This window comes from Pipra filicauda, unplaced genomic scaffold, assembly GCF_003945595.2.
Source record: "Pipra filicauda isolate LSUMZ 115617 unplaced genomic scaffold, ASM394559v2 scaffold274_size1021923_pilon, whole genome shotgun sequence".
NCBI classification, from domain to species: Eukaryota; Metazoa; Chordata; class Aves; order Passeriformes; family Pipridae; genus Pipra; species Pipra filicauda.
In genome coordinates, this window is record NW_024104392.1 from 506,418 (window position 1) to 527,793 (window position 21,376).

Sequence of the window (21,376 nt, forward strand, 5' to 3'; positions counted from 1 at the left end):
AATGACTCAGAAGTATTCCTAATATACCAGCAGTGCCTACGTGCATAAAAAAACTAGGGACAGCTAAAAGAATCCTATTATTACATTAAAAAATATCCAGGGAGAAATTTGTCATAGTTTAGAAAATGTTAAGCTATTTGTTATAAATACAAACCACACCAGTTTTTGTACATGAGCTGTTATTCAGTGCAACTTTGAAAACTGTTTAAAAACAGTCACTGGCTTGCAAGCAAGATTTTCTTACCATATGTGTTGCAATATGGAAGCAGATTGTGGATGTTTCCAAAGGAATTTCAGATACATATTTTAAAAATGTTTACAGCAAAATTTAGGTGATCGTTAGGGGGTTTTTTTTGTGGACATTTTCCACACAATAAAAGAAATGTACTGATGTAAATGTGGGGTTTGAAAATAATTTATTCTGCATAATCAGCATGGCTACATATGCTTTTCACTCTGAAATCACTCATTTGCAGACCTCAAATGATGAAATGCTAATTATTCTCGTGACTTATACATGTCCACTTTACAAACATGGTCAAATGCAGAGTTTCTTCAGTAAAGCTGCATTGCTAATGAAAGTGGCTTTAATCTGGGCTTTTAATTAATAGTTTTTCCTAAAGGATACTTTAGTAAAGACATTATATTGTATTGCACACGTATCAATCTGAAAGTGTTTATGCAGATTTCTATAGATCCTAAATGCTATATACACACACATTCGCATAAGACATATGTGACCTAAGAGGTAAGGAAAGAACTGCACACAGAATTTAGCAATAGTGAAGTAAATTGAGAAGCAGAAGGTCGGGAAAAACTGATGATGTCGTCTCAGCAAACACTGGCTTTGACAGGAAAGCCAATTTAAGCAGTTCCCACGCCCTATAGCACAGCTCAGCAGCCCCTTCTGTGAACATCTTTTTGATGCCTATTTTTAAACTGCATCATATAAAGAGTCTCTTCACTAACACCTCTGGATGATGTAGGATTATTATTTTGGGGAGACATTTTCTTGCTTAAGGTATTTTGATGTGGAAACAGCCACAATCTGGTTTGTTCTTACACATTATTTAAATCATGGCAGTCAATGTCATATCACCCTAAAAACAGGAGAGTTTAGTCTTTTTTTTTTTCTTTTTTTGCTAAATGAGCAAAATATCTTACTTTGTCCAATTTAAAGACGACATTGAGGAAAGTGTGGAAAAGTACCCACATGAAAGGAGAAGTCTACTCCACAAATTAACTCTCCCTTTAGTAGCCTGTGTTCATTTGAGAGTATTAAGGGGATAACTGAAGGAACAAGCAGCTGAAGACAATCCTTCAAGATAGAATTATAAGCTGGAAACCCTTTAAGCTTTGTTATTAGACGCACCCAGAAACTGCCAGATCCACTACCCAACCCAAGCTGCATCCTGCCACCTCTGCATCCATCACCCAGTTGTTGGATCAATCATTATTTGGTATTGAGATGTGATAAATACCACCACGTTCAAGCCTTCAAACAGCCACTCCTTCAAATCCACAATGACAGCGCTGTTGCTATAAACATATCTGCATCAATCATTAGGGTAAGAATTATTTGTGAGCCAGCAGCCTAAAATCATGAGTTTTAGCTGCACACAGCAAGGTATACACTTATTTAAAAATAAACGTGAAATTCAGTCTTCCACAAAAGCAGCAGTGTCATGAGAAAACTCAGGCTGTAAGTTTTGTAAACGCTGCGTTTTCAATATTAGAGTGTCAGTCTTCATTCACTCTCTGACAAGGCTGTCAATCAAACAGCAATCTAGTTTTGTAAGACTTTAACCAAAGATCAAAGCAATGATACTGCTGAGTTCACATTACCTACCCAGAGATAACTACTTGAACACTCTCCTAGCGCTGCATCGATATTAACTTTGCTCCGCTCCTTCCAAGCAAATAAAACAGGACAAAGTTTGACAGCCCTGCTGGCTCGTGCCCTCAGCCCTGATCCAAACTGAATCCCAGGCCCACCCCCTCTACCCCTTATAGCTCCTCCTGGATATTGAAGGTGAGGATTGCAGGACTTGCACTCGTTTAAACTTCAATTAAAAGAAAACGAAATGTGCTTTCTGTCTCCTTTGGGGAACACAGCGAATGTCTTTTCCTCAATAACAATAGTTGGGCAATAAAAAGATGAGTGAGCAAAATGTGGTATATCATCGTTTTGCCTTTGACTTCAGCCCAATGGCAAATGAAAGGCATCCAAAATCAATTTCAAGAAGCTAATAAATTCAGTATGTGAAAGCAGTGAAAATATAACTTTTGCAGCCTCATCATCAAGCTGATTTGTAAGCAAAGCTGGGCCCAATTCCTGCACACTATGGCACCCATATTTTCAGTTTCATGCAGGTAATATACTATTTCTACACAGTTTATATTCTCAGGCTAAACACAGAGATATATACATATATATCTTCTTTCCACAAACATATGTCCTGGTAATATCATAATAAAAATCTCAATGTGCTCTGCCCAGGAAATCGTGTCGATCTCTATCAGGTGCTTCCTCCAGTAACAGTGAAGGGAAGGTGAAGGCCAACGCTGTACCAAGGGCACTCCTTCCCACAGCTCCAGGATTTCCAGGAGAGGCCTCTTTACGGCAGCCCAGGGAGGGGCTGTTGGGTTTTTACCTGCTTGTTAGCTGAGCAGTTCACCAGACCATGCCCATCTACAGGCAAGCTCCCAAAGGGAAGAGAATTGACCATAATCACAATTTAACACACTCCTTGAACAATGCTGAGTACCTGCAATGTCTGCCTTTGGATCTTAGTAGGGAGTAGGACAGAGGACTTCCACTTACTCCAAGCAGTTACTTCACATTTACATGAGAGGAAAACCTGATCCACGGCTTCTATCACGACATAAGAAACCCTGATTCAGGGTCAAGTCCATCCAAGCAATTCAGTGGCAAATGGCCTTAAGAGCTCTCTGCCCTAACTGAGGGCTTCCTACAAGATGTGACTTTGCAATGCCACTACAAATAAACTATTTAGAAAGGCAGGAATGGCACGGATGGACCTCTCCTGGCTTGTAAGACCAGGACCAGCTCCTAAAAAGTAGTGACAATGCAACACCTCTGGTTACACCACAGACTTGCATGAAAAAGCACCAAAAACTACAGAGCCAAGGCATGTGAACAACCACGTGTACAGCAGGGCTGGGAACCAGGGGGCTGGATTGGAAAACTGATGGAATTTCTGAGCAGCAGTTTCTATTTCTGGCATAGCCCATCTATGCCATGCCTTTCGGATTTTTGGTTGATCTCAACCAGCTGCACACAGCAATAGAGTACAGGAGGTACCCTACACTATTTAGAAGTCATTAACAGTGTTAAAATTTCCTTGGGATGTGGTACTTACTTAAAAAGAATAAATAAATCAGAAAGAAAAGTAAAACATCAAAACCAAAGAGGTTCCTGACCTTGGAGAGTTCTACATCGATATACAGATTTGTTTCCTATAGAAAAAAAAACAAAAAGACATAAAGACAAAAAAGTGAAGGCAGACGAGCTGGTGCTGGATAGAGCTTGAATTGGCAGGGTAAAATGTGGCTAGAGAGTGTAACTGAAGAATGATGGAATACATGGACTGAGGACATGTGTGAGGTTTAGAAAACAGCAGGTGGAGGAAACTGTGGAACAGAATTATATTTAAAGGAGAGAAGTTAGAACTAGGTGAGAACAGTACAGGAATCACACTCCGAGTGTAAAGTATTGCTTTGTCACTTAGTTCATACTGTGAACATGTCCAGGTTTTTCCTTCCAAGACAGCAGCAATGGGAAATGCTGTTCTTTCTTACTCTATTTCTTCACCAGGGCATCACTCTCCTCAGATGGTGGCAGCTTTTGGGAGTCTGGACTGTTGTTACAGGACCTATGTCAAGCATTTCCTCACACTGAGGAAAATACCACACTGATTTTTTGTGTTAGAAGTATCAGATCATGTTTCCTGTCTTTACTCCAGAATTTTACTGACCAGATGAAACTGAGTAACTATAAAACCCAACTAAAATCTGAGTAACACTGTAAAACCCTCTTTCTTTTTTATTTGTTGTATCTCCTTTACCTGTTCACCTCTCATGTTTACAAGCAAGAAGAAATAATGATTTTCTAGCCTCAAACACCGTTTCTCCAGCTGAAGGATCTGTGCCGTGCCTGCTCTCCACACTTCCAGCTTTCTAAACCACATCCATCAAAACCCAGAAAGTCTGAGAGATTATGTTGCTGATATTTCCGTAATACTGAACAAGCACAAGAGTATCTTTCAAATCTCCTTTGCAGATAAAGCAGGTTATGAAGTGCGTGTGCATATCTGCAAGTCACCTTTAAAACAACTGCTCTGTGCGTGCGGAACGAGTCGCCTGGATGTTCCAACACTGCTTTCATGTCATCTGTGCCACTGATTGCACTGCCCTACCCCACCCAGCACAAACCCACGGGTCTGTGATCATACAAGGCTGGTCTGGATGGCAGCAGAATGCTAATGCAGGCAGGAGGCACACGAGCACATATGTTTTTATGTGAAACAGAAGTCGAGCTGTGAACACAAAGCATCACCCTGCAGTGAGGAGCTCTGCGAGGAGCAAGTCCTGTCCACCTCAGCTGAGCCCCTCAACACATCTCTGCAACCTCGAGGCAAGGACAGGGGGGTCCTGCAAGTGCTGGGGTGACCCCTGCTCTGGGAGGACTCCTACACACCATGTATCTTTCTCCACTGCCCAGAGGAACACACAGCTAAGATTTGATGCATTGTGAACCGCAGCAATATTGCAAAGGCCCCTCTTAGATGTTCAAGTGGTTAAAGAGCTCTACATTACAAGTACCTGTTCATAAAACATCTTTAAACTGTTTCTGTTGCTGAGCAGCCTGATCTGAACCAACTGCACACAGCACTATCACAGAGCATCAATTATACTCACTTAACATACTTACAAGTCATTAACAGTGTTAAAATGTTCTTGGGGTGTGGTACTTAATGAAAGAAAACAAAAAAACCCCACCAAAACCAAACAGGCTTTTATACAGCACCACATTTCAAACAGGTGGTGCTGTCCCTTCCCAGGCCACTTGTCAGGCTTCGCTCAGCATACAGTGATTTTACGTAGTTTTAAGCATGAATTACCTACACTCAGCCCTTCTTGCCCCAAAGGATTTTAAATTAATTTTCAAAATCAAAGTTTAAAGAAGCTAAACTTTTCTGTTTCCTTTTATCTTTGATAATTCCTCCCAAAAATAGTTTCTCCTCAATTCTGACAGTTTCTTCTGTAAAGACAGCACTTTATAAAAGCATTAAAAATACTTAAATATAAAAATGCCTAACTGTATCCATAACTAAGTGTTCATTTAGTTAAAAAGTTTTGATATTATCTCTTATTATTTATTCTTCAAAGGAGAATAGTAATTAGAAAAGTTCTGCAAATTTGCACTAATGAAGCAGAAAAATCTGCTGTGAAGTAATGAATTTTATTAATCACCATGTAAGCAAATAATTAAAAAATATTAAAAATATAAGTATACCTAGCCCATTTTTATGAATTTTATTGTAGTTTATGTAAAATTACTTACAGGTTATTTCACAGAATGGTTTGGGTTGGAAGGGACCATAAAGCCCATCTCGTTCCACACCCTGCCACAGGCAGGGACACCTTCCACTAGACCAGGTTGCTCATTTCTAATTCTTTATAACAACTTGAGCTGGGAATTGTAATATTTCCTAAACACTGAAAAAGAGAGGACACTTAAATATGCAGCAAAATTACATAGCTGAATCTGAGCAGAAACAGAGAGTGCTGGGATTCGACAGGACATGGAGATCAGGGGTCTCTTCACCAAACTGGTGAGGTTTTACTGCAACTGCAAACCCACATCAACACCTTCCCTGGGTTTTGACTGTTATCAATTGGCACTTGAAAGGAAGCCCCAAGTCCTTGTTTTGTTTACACCTTTCAATCCTTCCCCACAAGCAGCATCTTTTCTTGCTGTCCTCCTGACATGTCTCTAAATCCAGGGGAAAAAAGGATGCCATTAAACTGCCTCACGACAGCACATGTTAGCACCATTATATGAAATAATTGCTCCTTGGGAGATTCTAGACAGTCAATTAACCCCCAATTCACGACTCAAGTGGCAGAGCCGACACTCAATGAATAAAGGGTAGGGGTTCAATTCTCAATTAGGATGAAATTTTTTCCTTAATAGTTTAATCTTGTGGTCAATTAAATTCCCCAAGCGTTGTATTAATTATTATATGAATTCCAGGCAACTTCTCATTTAAAGGTTAGTTTATGGTGTACCACAACTGGACCAGAGTCCAGGGCTTAAATTTTTCAAAAAGCCTATTCTACCTTCAGGGCAAAAATACTCTTTTCTGGAAAACAGGAAAAGAAATGTCTTTACATTGTGCTTTCCTAATCTGAGATACTTTAAATGTCTCCTGGATTTTATACCAGAGCTTGCATTATGTCACAGATCATTAGAACCCTGTTTACTGCTGCACCACATATTCATATCACCAGTTGTATTAAAAAGGATTTCGAAACAGACTTTTAAGCATTTATCTCCTCTCCAATTGCTGAGCTTTATTCCTATATTGTTGGGCATAACAGCTTGGAATAGTAGCTTACTTTTCCATCTGCTAGACATATAGAGACTATCAGTTTGTGAAGTACTTTCTTGGTACTCTTTTTGTTAGAATAAAGTCCTGGATTTCCTCGGGGAAGCAAGGGACATATGCTGATGCTCTATGGTTTCTGAGTTGCTGCAGAGATGAATTCTTCTTGGCCAGCTTTCTGTTGAATAGGTGCTGGAATCATATAAAACAGCAACTTGTGAAAAAAAAAACCAGCAGTAAAATGGTGAGTTCCCCGGCCAAATCAGTGATCTTTTTTCAACTAATTATTTTTCTTGCTCAAAACGAAGACAGTTTGTCTTTGAAAAGACTGTCTATCATTAAAAAAGAAGAGTATTGAAAGTTTTTGAAACAACTATAACAGATGTCATAGCAGTTGAAAGTACAATTAGAAAGCACAACGCCGCAGAAATAAAACTTCAAACAAAAGCGGAAAGAGTTCTTTGTGCACATCAATAATTTAGAATGATTTAAGAACTGTTTTATAGATGCAAGTGGAGCTCTTTCTGTCTATATATAAATCGAATGTGGTCTTTATAGGCAAACAAAAAGGGAATACAGTCCTTTTAAATTATTTTTAGGATAATTGTTTCCACAACAAACATCATTATTTATCAGTTTTGAAAAGAAGCCAACTGCCAACATTTGAAATGCACAAACCTTGGCACACAACACAGAAAATGGTAATCTCCCCCCTTTTCAAAAACCAGTTTTGCATTTATTTTACACATTTGTCAAGTTCTTATCTAAAAGCCCATGCAGTGTTACCTATTTCTATCAGAAATCATTATATTTTATTTCTAATCACCTTCCTGTAGCTCATTTTGCAACTCAGGAAGGGAAACCTTTATTGCTACCAGATGCTGTTCCCTTCCTGCTCACTCATATATTCCTATAAATTGATTCAACAGCCTGGAAAACAAGGTTTAATAGGTATTATTATGCCTTCTGGATTTCTTCTGTTATAATCTCTCTTTTTAGATAAACAGTCTCATTTTAGTGATGAAAACATTCTAAATGTACACTGCAGCTCCTTCAAGTAGTAACTCCTCCAGGACAGCTGCAGCATGTGCACGACTGGCTGCACTACCAAGGGCCCTGTGCCAGCAGGACTTTCTCTGTAGCTTTATTTCCACGTGTAAACTTTAAGAAAAAGAGAAAAATTGGCAGTTTTGTGTGTAGAGAGCTGAGATTTTCCTTTTTACATAAGAAGGAAGATTTGGGAATAAAGGTAGTTGGTGAAGCTCTAAGTCTGACTAAGAGGAAATGGGAAGAGACATTCTTTTAGCATCATGGAAGAAGAGAAATCAGTCCCTCAACTGCTTCTATTTCCATGTTTGAACATCAGAGCACACTGGAGTCCACCAGCATACAAACTGGGAAGCCCCAACCCAGCCACTCTGCTGCTTCAAATAGCAACATCAACATGAAAAAAATCTAGGAAAACTACAAATTGCAAACTCTGAGGCTTCAGTTCTACCATTAAAACTGATTAACCCCCATATCTTTGTAGGTTAGCACTCACAGCCGAAAAAAACCCCACAAAAATCCTGCCAATTTAGCTACCACTGTTCCAGCATGATAATCATATTTGCAGATACTTGGGACCATTTAGCTTCAGCATTTTATGTGACTGACGATATATGGGCTGCTAGTTCTGTAAAATTAAAACTCCAGCCTGATTTATACTGTATTTAATACAGGCCATATAGGCAGTGATGTTTACAAAACTATGGTGCTGAAAAGTTATCTTGTATATTAGAGAGAATTCTTATTACGAATCAGACTATAATCTAGAAGTGCCTGACTTATTTTTTGCTGAGATTTCCAAACATGTCTATTAAGACAAATTAATAATTAATGTTCTTGGAGCAATAAAACTGCCTCTCAGGAATTCATTTAATAGTTTTTGAATATTGGTTGGTTGGTTTTGGGGTTTTTTTTTAAATTTCAAAAGCTTCATACAAAGAGAGAAATTATGTCATGATAGAATCGTTATTATCATTATTATTACTCTTGGTGACTTTACAAAAATATTATGCTTTCTTTATATCAGTTAAAAGAAAATTCAGTAAATATAAATATATTGTTTTTATAGAGCAATTTCAAGTTCTCCTTTCTACCTAAATCCCTTCTGCCTGTAATGCTGGAGGCAATACGACAAAAATGTCAAAAGTCAAACAGCAGCTCTGGTGACTCCTCCTTTAATATATGAATTTCTCCACACTTTTGCCTGGAGGGCACCTTCATTACAATCACTTTCTAGGTTTTAAAACCAACAAAAAAACAAGGCAACAATAACAAATACAGGCCAGTCTCCTAATTGACAGCATCTAAAAAGTCTCCAGAGGTGGTAGATGCATAAATAACACGTTATTTTCTGAACAGTTCCTATTTCATGACCTCTGTGAGTAGGCACGTGCGCACACACATATTCCATTTTCTGCTCCAGCTCAACCATCTACCAGAGATGCTCCATCATCCAACATATTCTGCATCAAAAAGGCACCTTCCACCACACCAGGAGAGGCTCTCCACTGAACTGTCATGAAAATTTTTACAGCTCTGTATCCCCTCCCTGACAACACACACCCGAATAAGCCACGGGATATGTCAGCAAATTCACACAAGCCAAGTCAAGCTATCAAAATATCACACAGCAGTCCCAGTGACGGGTAAAAGAGAGAGATTCAAAACTATACCATGTTTTATAGATTATAACATTTCAGAATACACCTGGAAGCAGGATTTTATTTATTAAACTACTTGTTATAGCCTGTCATATTCTGTCAACTAGAAGAAAAATCTGCTTGGGAAACTACTGTCATACAGACTACAAAATAAAAGAAAAAAAAAATAAATCAGTTGGTATTTTGAGACCAACATGAAATGGCCAAGCATGACCAGAGAAGTGTGTTGGGGAATTTTGTATTGTGATAATCACTGTCTCTCTAGCTTTGTACTTTCATCCAATTTCAGAATTCACAAGTGTCTCTCCTTCCATCTTTTTTATCAATCCTAGAGTACCTGACACAAGAAGGATATTCAGAGCTGGGAATCTTCAGCAAACGTAAGCATTCTCCTCCCAGTCTGGTGAAAGGATAACCCAGGCAGCCTCTCCTGTGGGCTCTTCCCAGCACTGACCAGTTGGCTCACACAGGTACTGATAAAATATTTCCATTAGTGTAAAAAGGATTATGTCCTCCTGGTTATTCTCATTCTGCTATTTCATAGAATCATGGGATGGTCTGGGTTAGAAGGGACCTTAAAATCCACCCTGTTCCACCCTCTGCCATTAGCAGGGACACCTTCCACTAGCCAAGGTTGCTCCAAGCCCTGTCCAACCTGGCCTTGGACACTTCCAGGGATGGGGCAGCCACAGCTTCTCTGGGCAACCTGTGCCAGAGTCTCACCAACCTCACAGGCAAGAATTTCTTCCTAATATCCAATCTAACACTGTCCTCTGTCAGTTTAAAGCCATTCCCCCTTATCCTGTCACTAATAACATGAATAGAAAAAAATCTTGAACACAGGCTAGAAAAACTTAAACAGAGTCTAGAACCAAAAAAAAAAAATCATGGAAAGAATTGGAAACGGGCCATTTTTCTTCAAAATAAAGTGCTTCTTTTAAAATAGTTGAAGTGATACTGATTGATTACAATTGTGGGCTCCCACTCTTTCAGGTACAATGATGAATTTCCAAAGTACAGCTGGGAATGTGAAAAAGCTCCTGCCAGAACTGTCCCTCCCCAGGAACGACTGTGGCTGTACTAAACAAAAAAAGTGCTGTAGGGGTGTCCTCTGCCCCAACAATCAAACATGAAACCTGATTTCCCTGTTCTGCAGCCCCGGTGGCTTCTGAGATCAGCATATGGGTCGTCTCAGCTCTGCTAACAAGAAATGAGGTAACTTTATTGATGGAATTCAACACAGTGTCTGAAATGTAATGAAGAGCACACATTCTGGTTTCATGTCTACACATCTATTTCCAGCAGGTAATAATTTTCTATTTCCAGTCTGAGGTTAGTTCACTACCTTCTATGTCCACTAAGGGTTTTTTACTTTTTATTATCAGCACTATTTGTTCTAAGGCAGCACGTACATAAACACTTTGGAGATGCACATTAATATATGGTTTTGTCTTAACCTTCCAGTCCCTAGAAGCCTCTGGGCAGCAAATCCTCTTCAACAGGGAAGAGAGCACCCTTAATTGTCACTTTTAGGTGACTATTACACCAGAGGAAGACACAGTCCACAGAGTGATCTTAGATATTCAAGATCAAACTAGTAAAAAGTCTTGAATACAAAAAAAATGCTACACAAAATACTATCCACCAGTGCTGGATTTGCTCCTCAACAGCAGGAGCACACACTGCTGTCACAACCATGAGCATTGTGTTTCACTGATCTGGAACATCCAGCTGTGGGCAAGGGGACAAACTCTAAAGCCTAGCTAACTCTAAAGCCTAGCTCACTGTTAGTAAACCTTAGGAAAGACAACTGTGTTTTATGAAGTTCAGCTTCTATGAATTTCTTGAAGGTCTTCCTCGGTCAGAAATACAGTCAAACCTTCCAAATAACAAATTTATAAGTTTTGATGCTAATTTAAAGTTTTATCTGTTCACTTGCTTTGGTTTAAACCAAATGCATGAGACAGGTCAAAAATGTTGTTTCCTATAACAAACACCCATTTGGAAAGCAGAAATGGCTGGCTCTTAAGCAGTTTCCTAGTGAAGAAGTGTCTGATGGCAGTTTTTGGTGTCCTTGCTAGAAACTACGTGGTTTTCCAGTAACACTCACTACCTATACAAAAAACCACTTCAAGTGGTGACAGTCTGCAGTCTGTTTACTGGATGGGTTCAAACACAGAAAAACCTCTTGTAGGCATGGTTTGGACACACAAACACATGAGCAAAGTTTCCCAGGAGCAGGTTTGGTGCTTCTCAGAGCACAAGCAGGGGAGGCTGAACCGCTGTCAGCGCATTCCCCAAGATCCCCAGGATTTCTGTAACATGAGAAAAACATTCAGCAACCTCTCAGGATGCATATTTTTCAGATCTTACTGCTCATAATGAGGACTGAAGGCAAACTTATTAAATAACTCACAGACATTAAGAATGTCACCAACTGCAGGTCTCAGGTTAATGACTTTGCAACAGAGGCATCAACAAGCAGGGAATTCAAAGGGTCAGCTTTAATATCAGTACTAACTCTTAGGGAAAGGTTCTTGGGCCTAATCCAAAACCTTTCTTAGGTCACTGGGTGCCAATCAGCAATTTTTCTCCTCTTCTTATGCTTTTCAAATCTGATATAGTTCAGTAAGATGGACTTAAATAAAAAAAAAAAATCACAGCATTGGAGGAAAAGTGAGAATGGTAACTCAGAAGCGACAACCTGACTTTGGAGAGTGGCTACCTTAATTCCCTCTTATTTGCCTATTTTACTGCACACAATTACATGAATAACCTTACTAAAAAATTTTGTCCAAAGCCTTTTCAGTAAAGAAAATTTGATTTTTCACCATGTTTATACAGACTCGTAATATGTAGTGTTTAGAAAGCAATACATGACTGAAATCTAGTACATAAAACATATTAATAAATTATATATCAATGTAAGAAACTGTCTTGGTCCATCTGCCAAGATAACTATGAAGCAGGTATTTTACTCTTCAGAAAAGATGCATTCATAAAATAATTCTGCAAATAAAGATCTAATATAACCCTAATGTAAAAGGTGTGACCTTGGAGCACTTCACTAACATCTCTTGCCTAATTGCCCTCATATTTATAAACCTTTCAGCAATGGTTATGCACACAATCATATTTATATGAGTCCAGACACTTTAAAAATTAAAGCTTTACCTTCAATGTCTATTTACATTTTGTGACTCTAAATGTTAATACAGTTTGCCTTGCTTTCACGGGTTTAGTTTTTTTTTTTTTTGACTGACAAAAGATCAAATTACTCTTAGGCCACCATTCTAACAGTTGTCAGTTCACTTGTAGGTTAAATTTAACAACAAAAAAAGTTGTGGAAAATGCCTTTACCCCAAACAGAGCACTCGACTTCTTATACTTCAGTATTATCAGTGGATAGAAAATGTAAAAATATCTCTGAATTATTTTCATTTCCACTGTGTATGTCACTTAAGGTTTTAGGAAAAAGAAACCCTTGCAACCCTTAAACTTGTGTATTATTGCATCCACTGCTGATGAAACAACCCCAGGGTCTCCAACATAGACACTCAGAAAACAGAATGAATCAGAACTTCACTTCTAGTTTTGGGAGTTTTTTATATATGTCAAGAGGAGACTCATGAACACATTTGTGAAAAAAGTTGCCTTTTTCTCATTATATCTTTAACATGCAAGAATTGATACGTCAAGGGAACAGCCTGGGGAGCATTTGAAGTGTTGGCACCTATCGCACACTTTGCATAGAGGCTGCTTGGTACAGCTCTGAGCTCCTTGTTCTCTTCCTTACTCCTTTCCCTCTCCATCTGGATGCTTTCAGATTAATTGTTGGGAAAGTCCTCTCTCTGGAGCACAGCCCCCTCCACAGGGCCTGGTGCTGTTTCAGGTGTTCTGCACCTGCTCGTTCCCCTCCCCTCACATCCTGAGTAACCCGGTCCTTTGGCAATGCTTAATTTAAACAGCATAAAACCTCTTTTCCACTAATGAAATACAATAAATAAATCCTGTTATTCTTTCATTACTGTAGTCTATGGCCAGCTGAAAATATTTCACTCAGCTGACAGCAATGATGCAAAATTCCCCTCTCCTTGAAGCAATAAAGGGAAAGGTGTTCTGTAATAAACAGGGAAGGGAGAGTTGCCAGATGCAGAGGTTGGGAACTACAATCTACTGAAACACGGGACACAGCCCTGGAGCCTGGATTTGTCGTCTGGAGATGCAGATAACTGGACTAAAGGAGGAGACATCATCGCTGGGAAATGCAGAGCAAGTCACTTTCTCTGCAAATATAATCTTTATTTCTACTCAAACACTGCTTGAACAGTGGGTCATTAATGACATTTTCATACGAAACTTTACTCTGCTTTGCTTAGGGTGGAGCACAGCACCCAACGTGACCACGTTGTCCATGTCTGGATAACCAGCAGTATTAGTTGGGGGAGCAGGTTCCAAAGGATCAGACTTTGGCTAAACTGTTCCCATTGGAGACACCATGAACATCCCCATTGATTTCACTGTGGCAAGAGCTGGGCCAGTGCCTTTTACTGCTCCAGCCTGTGTTAGGAGTCTGAAATATTTCTTGTCATGCAGTCAAACAGAATAATTGTACCAGCATCTAAATCCAGCTGGAAGGCACGGCCAAATTCTTTTCTGGCTCATTTCACCTTCCTAATGCCAGAATTTATATGGAGGTTTCCGTAAAGCCTACACTGGGCTGTGTCAAACACAATCCTTTCCCATACAATACAGATTTTTTCCGGGATATATACTGAAGCAGATGAATTCAAAATGCAGTTTCTGTGAGTAATTGTGCAGGTGAAACGTGGGACTGTGTCCTGGGGAGGGGGGGATTTTGTAACTGTTTCCTTGCACTAGTGATTCCAAAATAAAGTGCAGATTACTCTTTATATGGTTTTCATTCACACTTCAACAAGGATGCACAGGCAAAATGCTGGTGTGACATAATTTCACAAAAATATAGTATGGTATGTCATAAAAGTAATTTTTATATCAAAAGCCCAAACAAAACAACTGCAAACTTACAAAGATGTTTGACTTTGTTGTCCTCTAATGTTAACCCTGACCATATTTCCTAAAAAGACAGTGAAAGGATGCAGAGCAATTAAGATTTAATGACATTTCTCCTTCAAAAAGCTTAAAGGTATGGGCTGTAATTGGGTTCTAACCCCTCTACACCCAGACAGCCACCAATTCTAGGAATTCTGCCCCACCAACATGTGCAAACAGATCAACACAATTGGAACAGCCTCACATGAACTGTTTTTTAAAGAAGAACTATTATTAAGGCATATTCTCTTCAGCCCTAATTACCTTGAAATTATTTGATGAGAACAAAGTGGCACATTTTTGTCTGGTGCCGAGATCACTCAAAATGGGACATGGAAAACAAAAACTGAGTATCCTGAGGGATATCACAGTATTTGTCTATAATCACTACAATCTTTATCATTTTTATGCTAAGATTTCACATGGGTAGTGCTGCTGATAAATTGTAGTTACTTAATTTTTAATTGTTGCTACCTTAATTGTTACAGAGAGCTTAGCTTTCTAAAAGTTATGTCAAGGTGTATAATACAAAAACATGTTCAATATATGCCTTCAATAATTTCTTTGTTGTTTGAAAACTTCCAACTTACAGCAAAGCTGGCATTTTATGGCCTGCAGAGCTATAAATCATTTTTAAAATCATGATGATATTACTCAAAACAGATGTGAAAACATATGTTTGCCACGGTTGTATAAACCGCTTACTTGTCATACTTAATAAATGTTGATACTTTTATTTTAACTACATTCCTTCTTAATAACTTTGAAAATCTTTTCCATGGTAAATATATTTTGCCTTAGTAAAAGTAATGGCAGGTTTGGAAAAACAAAGCTTGCTCTGTATACAAATTACAGGTATATTTTTTGCAGAGCAGGGCAGCACAGATCACACTCTTCAGTGACTGTCCACAGCTGACTCTACAATTCAACATAACTGAGGAGCACCAGAGCCCAAAATAATAACCCACGAGAGAATAATAATAGTACTGGGAACAAGGAATCTATACAGGAGTCAGACAAATCCTTGAGGAATAACCCCAGTGGTGTGGGGTGACAGAAGGGCCCAGCACACACTGGTTAGGGACTGTAAGAGCTGAGTTCTGACTGTCCTACTCGTGCATTTCCTTCAGTTACTGGGTGCCCATATCCTATAAAACATAAATTCCTACAGCAATACAGGTCTGCCACACTGCCAAATGCAAAATCAGCTTGGAATTGCTGGATATACACTGTTGGTGCCTTTAAAATTTCAGCATTTTTCCCACTGGAACACCACGAAAAGGTTCAGGTTCTGGAGCTGTGGGATTACTTGAAAATCACTTCTTTACTTGACAAAAATAAATAATTTCTCATTCTTGACCTGTGCAGACCAAGCAGAAAAGCAGAAACTTTATTCTATCCTTAAACATACTCTAACACATCTCATGATTTCGAAGCCCTTTTTTCTGACGCAGGTGAGTCTCTGAACACTAAACTAATCCCGAAAATATGCCCTAAGTGCATGCAGAACTAACACATGTATAAAGATGTATTTCCCAGTACCTAATCAATTAAAGAAAGGTAATACTATGCAAAAATGTAGACCAGGAAATGAATAAACCTATACAACTTCAATCTTAAGGTGATTTATGGTACACAAATTGTCAGCATCAGATCTTTGTGATTTTATCCATGTTACAAGAATACTCAGTGATCTCAGGAGCCTGGGAATTGGGATCACAGGTGGTGGGGGTTCAATTATTTTCACGCTTTTGAGGATTTCTGAATTATCTTTTCAGATTCTTAAACTGTGCCTTCCTTCATCCATCCTGAGTGGCAGAACTGCTACTACCAATAACTACACGATTTGCATCTTTGAACCCCAAAGGATATTGAATTGTTTCGCTGAAAAATGACTGAACATGTGGCAAGAACCCAGGCACAGTTCAACAAAATTAAAATCAACTACACTTTCAGATTTAGATTAAATACTCACCGTGTAATTACCACAGAAATGTAATTTTTAAGTCTTAGGAGTGAAGGTATGGCTGTTAACTGTAACCTCTGGTGCTGGTCCATAAATGTCAACAGGAGTCAAGAGGGAAGGATTTAAGCATGATGATTCAGAAAGAAAATTATCTCAGAATGGCACAAAAGGGCCCTTTTGGGGTTCATAAGGAAAGTGCTTAAATGCCCAGAGAAACCAGTGAATAGAAAACAGCTTCTTCTGCCTTCAAGGAGAGTTGAGTGTGGAAATACAAAATATAAGGAGGAAGTTTCAGAGTCTTCCTACCCAAGACTGGATCAGACACAGATCTCTTAAGGAACAGAGCTGCTGTACAAAATCATGAAGCTCCTCAAATAATTTTATATAACTCTGGAACCACAGGGCACGTAAAGCCTCCAAATTCTCTTCTGAATAGCTCGTAAAATTGTCTGTACCTGCCTTTTTATTCTTCTCTGAAAATACATGAAAATTACCTCAACTGTAATATAAATCAGTTTGTTTTCAAAACAAACTGATTAAGTATGAACATTCGCAGCAGACTTACAAGTACATTTAGATTATTTTGCCTCCTCTTTCTTTTCTTTCTTTTCCTTTACATCTTTTTCACTCTAAAACCTCCATATCTCCCTCAGTGTATCTCACTGTAATATTGATCCAGTATTCACTTACCTTCAGTTCTCCTTTATTTCTTTAACTATATCCCATCTCCTTTTTTTTTGCAGGCACACATTTTGCCTGGCGCTTTCTGTACATAATGCCAGAATGAACCTGTCATTATTTACAGGATTGATTTTTTTTATTATATTTACAAGGAAACAAAACAGCTGCTGCTTCTGCTCACACCTGAGTATCCACCTTCTTCAGTACCCAACAATGACTGCAGAGAACCAGCAGAGGAGACACATCCCTGCCTACAGACAATCCCTACAGGCCAAACATCACTTTTTCCCTTGCTACCTCCCACTTGAGAGGTAATATAATATTATTAGACACAAAAAATGGCTTATTTCCCTCACCCACAGCATTAGAGCACTCTGCACACACACCCTCTGGAAGCAAACAAACAATACCATGTGACTAATCAAATATTTGCTAGGAACTTCTTAAATAATTGAGCCAAAAGACCAGCAAAATATTACCCTCATATTATATAAACAGAGAAGTTCTGATTGCTCACACTTTCATGTAAATTCACTGGATACATTATTCATTGCAATTAGGCACTTAGTTCTCTTAAATTAATAATATAATGTCATTGCATATGCAGAATACTAGAAAAAGGAATAAAACACATAATAAGGGTAATTAAATGCCCGAGATGGAAAACAGTCTGTAATTTTACCTTTCTCCTTTTGTACTTTTTTTAGGCTGGTCCCAGTTTCTTGGTCAATGAGTTCTCCTTCCCTGTTGTTGGTCAGCATAGCTACAAGAATCAGAGGGCACAGTTACATAACACTGTCAGTGTAAAACTGTTAGGAGAAAGGAAAATATTAAATTGTATTTCCTCTTGGTCAGTGTTTTGGTATTTTAACACTTGGAGCCAAGTAAAATATGCAGCAAAAGCAAATCTGCTCAAGTGGATTAAACAAAGATACCAAGACAGAACCCAACTTACTACTGAGAGGAATGTAATTTCTTATTAAATGTCCAAATTAACTAATTAAAAAAGTACTTTCACAGAAACCATTTGCACAAAAATACATTTAAGGATTTAAGTATTAATATTATTTATAAAGCAACAAGATTAATAAAATCCACCAATTGACAGACTGTACCCCAAACTGACAGGTAACAGTAAAAACCCAATACACTGTCATGCTCAAGGAAATTCTTTATTTAATATGTGCAGGATCAGTGAGAGGTGTGAGGTTTATAATTTCAAGATTCCTGTTTTCTTTGTTCTTAATTTGACTAAAACACTTCCTTCTCTGCAGTCAACCAATGACAGACTTTAGAGTTATTCCAGTGAGGACACTTGTTACAAATTTCATCACCATATTTTAGGGAAAGCTTTTTTTTCAGTTGCAAAAGTAAAAACTTATGTATTTATATTGATAGAAAGTATGTATATGTATCTTTTACAACAGTGAGCACTAAACCTTGACAAAGAGACATCAAAAGTCCCTTTTTCACTGCTGCAACAGGAAGTTACATCTTGTCCTGTGTAATTCCAGCACTATTTTAGATTTGAAAAAGCTGAGGAGAATCTACTTTCTAGTCTCTACCCTGTGTGTGCACGTGTTTAGGCAAAGAATTCAGGTTCCACTGGCCACTCTGTGTAGAGCCAGCTGTGCTGTGGTGTTGCTGCAGGGACCAGAGTCAGAACTGCAAAATCCCAGGGAGCAGCTGAGTGGTTACTGGATGGGAGTGAAGTCTGCACTGACTTACATGGACTGTTTCTGCAGTTTACATCTAGCTCAGCAATGCCTGCATGGGCTCCAGGCCCTGAGAGGAGAACGGTGTTGACACAAACTGACGTGAAGAGACGTTAATTGACTTGCCCTAGATCTCTCTTGGAAGCACCAAGAATAGGATCTAAACTTCCTCTAGACTGAATTAGCATTTTAAATGGCATTTTGATAGTGCACAGGCTGTGAAAGCTGCGCTGGAGACACCAAAAAATCAGAAAGCCCTCAGCCTCGGGGTGATGAGGGAATGTGTGGGCACAGGGAGGTTTTTGGAAGGAGAAGGTCATCAATAATGTGACTTTCCTCACATCCATATGAAGAAAAAGATATCTTGCTCTTTTTGAATTCCAGGTGCCTTCAGCAGCGCTGTCACACCCAGGCACGGCAGAGGAGCTGGTTGTGCCACAGTGATGCCTTCTGGGCATGGGTGGAGACTGGTACAGGAGGAATGTGAGGGGCTGGGCTTTGCATAGCCATGAACTTAATGAAACAAACTACAGTGATGCACTTGCTGGCTATTTCTTAGCAAGTGAGTGCTTTCCTGAGCATCCAAGCAAACAAATATTTGCCTCAACAAACTCCCTGAGTTGCTGAGATTCCTGTGAGCTGCAGGGCACTGACCAATTCTGTCGGGGGTGTTGTCCAGCTGGGACGGGGAGCTGGACACGCTGCTGCTCTGGTGGGAGGACGGGTGGCTCCCGGGGCGCTGGCTGTCCTCCAGGGACGGGGCTGGAGAGGGGCTGTCCTGGATCCTTTCCTTCAAACACAAACAAAACAAGGTCTGTGCCATTCAATTCATGGACTTCACTGAAAAAAAATGAAGTTGGTTTAAAATAACAAGAACAAATGGTCTTTCTGAGATCAACAGTGAACAGAACTCTCATCTAAAGAGATGCACAGTTACCTGTGTCTGAGCTTGCTAATCATTTTTGCCACCTTTTCTTTTTGTTGGTAACTTTTTATTTTCTAACTTTTCCACACATAAGAACATACAAAATATTCTTTCATGTTGCCTTCACAAGCTACTTTTGATCTACCAGGTAGTAACATTGGCATATACGAGTCACATTTCAAATGAACAACTCAGAGTTGTGTTAAACTGTCACTAAAATGCAGTCAAATTTGTAAAGTCACCAGAATCTCTATCTAAATAAATTACATCAATACCTTCCCAGGGTAGCACCCAGACAAATGATAAAAGCTGAGGCACTGGTAAGAACTTCAATTTTGCATGAAAAGCACCACTGGGTAACCAAAGTAAGAGTGTGCTTGCAAATTCTTGTCTGTGTATTTGTACATGAAACTTTGATATTAACCTCTAATTTAAATATACATAGCACTTGAGGTAGGGAGAAAAAAAAGGACAAGAAATTTAAAAAAAAAAAGAGCAAAATGAAATTCTGCAGTTCTGTGTATCTATACTGGTAAATTATCTGAAGATGCCATGGAATTTTCATCAGTAAAAATCTTTAGGAACAGGTTAGGCAAGTGTGGTATAAGTAATAATTCATCCTGTCTTAAGGCAAGAGATTGTAAGAGCACTTGAGATCCCTTCCAACTCTGTTTCCACATATATAGTTTTTCTGAATTAGTTAAAAAGTCCAGTACCCTTCATTCCTGTTCCCAGGACCAACAAAAAATGAGAATCTTCTGGCCTGAGATACTCCAGATATTTTTATCTTAGAATCCCTTCTGTGTTTTAAACCTTGAAGGTGCAGTTCCAAGGGACAGACACGAACGAGGAGATGGTCGAATTTACAGAACTCCAGAAACTGCCCCATCCCTCACAATCAACTGCTCCTTGTGGAAACTCAGAACTGAAGTATTACTTTCTTTTACTAAAAAAGGGAGATTTTCTTGCCCCCATCTCATTAAAAATCACCATTTCAGTGTAATCTGGGAAAGCTGTCTCAAAAGAACTTTGCCATTTTTCCTCCTTTCTAACCCGTTCTAGAGATGTTTCACTAGGAAAGTGCAATCTGGCAGCTTGGTGGTGATTTACTGTGGGCTTTGGAAAACAAACTCAGTAGCATCTGAACTTTTTATGCAGTTTGCTAGACAGTATCCTAAATCAATAACGTAGCTTTGGGAAGAGAATGGTGGTTTCTAATAGTTTTTCCATTAGAAATGTCTGATATAAAAGCTGCTGTTTGGAACATACTGGGGCAATTCATTAATTACACTGGCAGCAAGATCAACAAGAATATTCTATTACCCATTAAAACCACCTCTTTAGGCCACACTCACCTTTGTATTTACAGAGAGATTTGAGAGTGACACAAAGGGAAGGTGAGATTGGATCTTCCTCATAGCCTGGGAGGGCATTTCCCTATTCCAACCACGCCAGCTGAGCATTGGGTGTAGTTTTAAAAGGATAGTTATTGTACCTTAAATAACAACTGAACCTCAAAATCACATAACATGTATCTATTACATAGCTGTTAAATCTCAATGGATCAGTTCCACTCATTATCTGTTATTTAATGAACATACAATAACTAATAAATCTCTAAGGGAGACTTTTAACTGAGGCATTTTTGAATGCTAATACTTAACAGATATGGGTCT

General features: G+C 38.9%; 1 protein-coding gene across 4 annotated transcripts in view; it reads right to left on the reverse strand.

Moving 5' to 3' along the window:
• Positions 1 to 21,376, reverse strand: part of DACH2 (dachshund family transcription factor 2) — a 248,669-nt gene that overhangs the window by 29,930 nt on the left and 197,363 nt on the right. For all 4 annotated transcript variants that reach the window (XM_027737462.2, XM_039382589.1, XM_027737461.2 and 1 more), the window contains exons 6-7: positions 19,430 to 19,565; positions 17,743 to 17,823 (exon numbers count right to left, since the gene is read on the reverse strand). In XM_027737462.2, the coding sequence (XP_027593263.1) occupies positions 17,743 to 17,823; positions 19,430 to 19,565 (217 nt within the window). The remainder of the gene's footprint in view (positions 1 to 17,742; positions 17,824 to 19,429; positions 19,566 to 21,376) is intronic.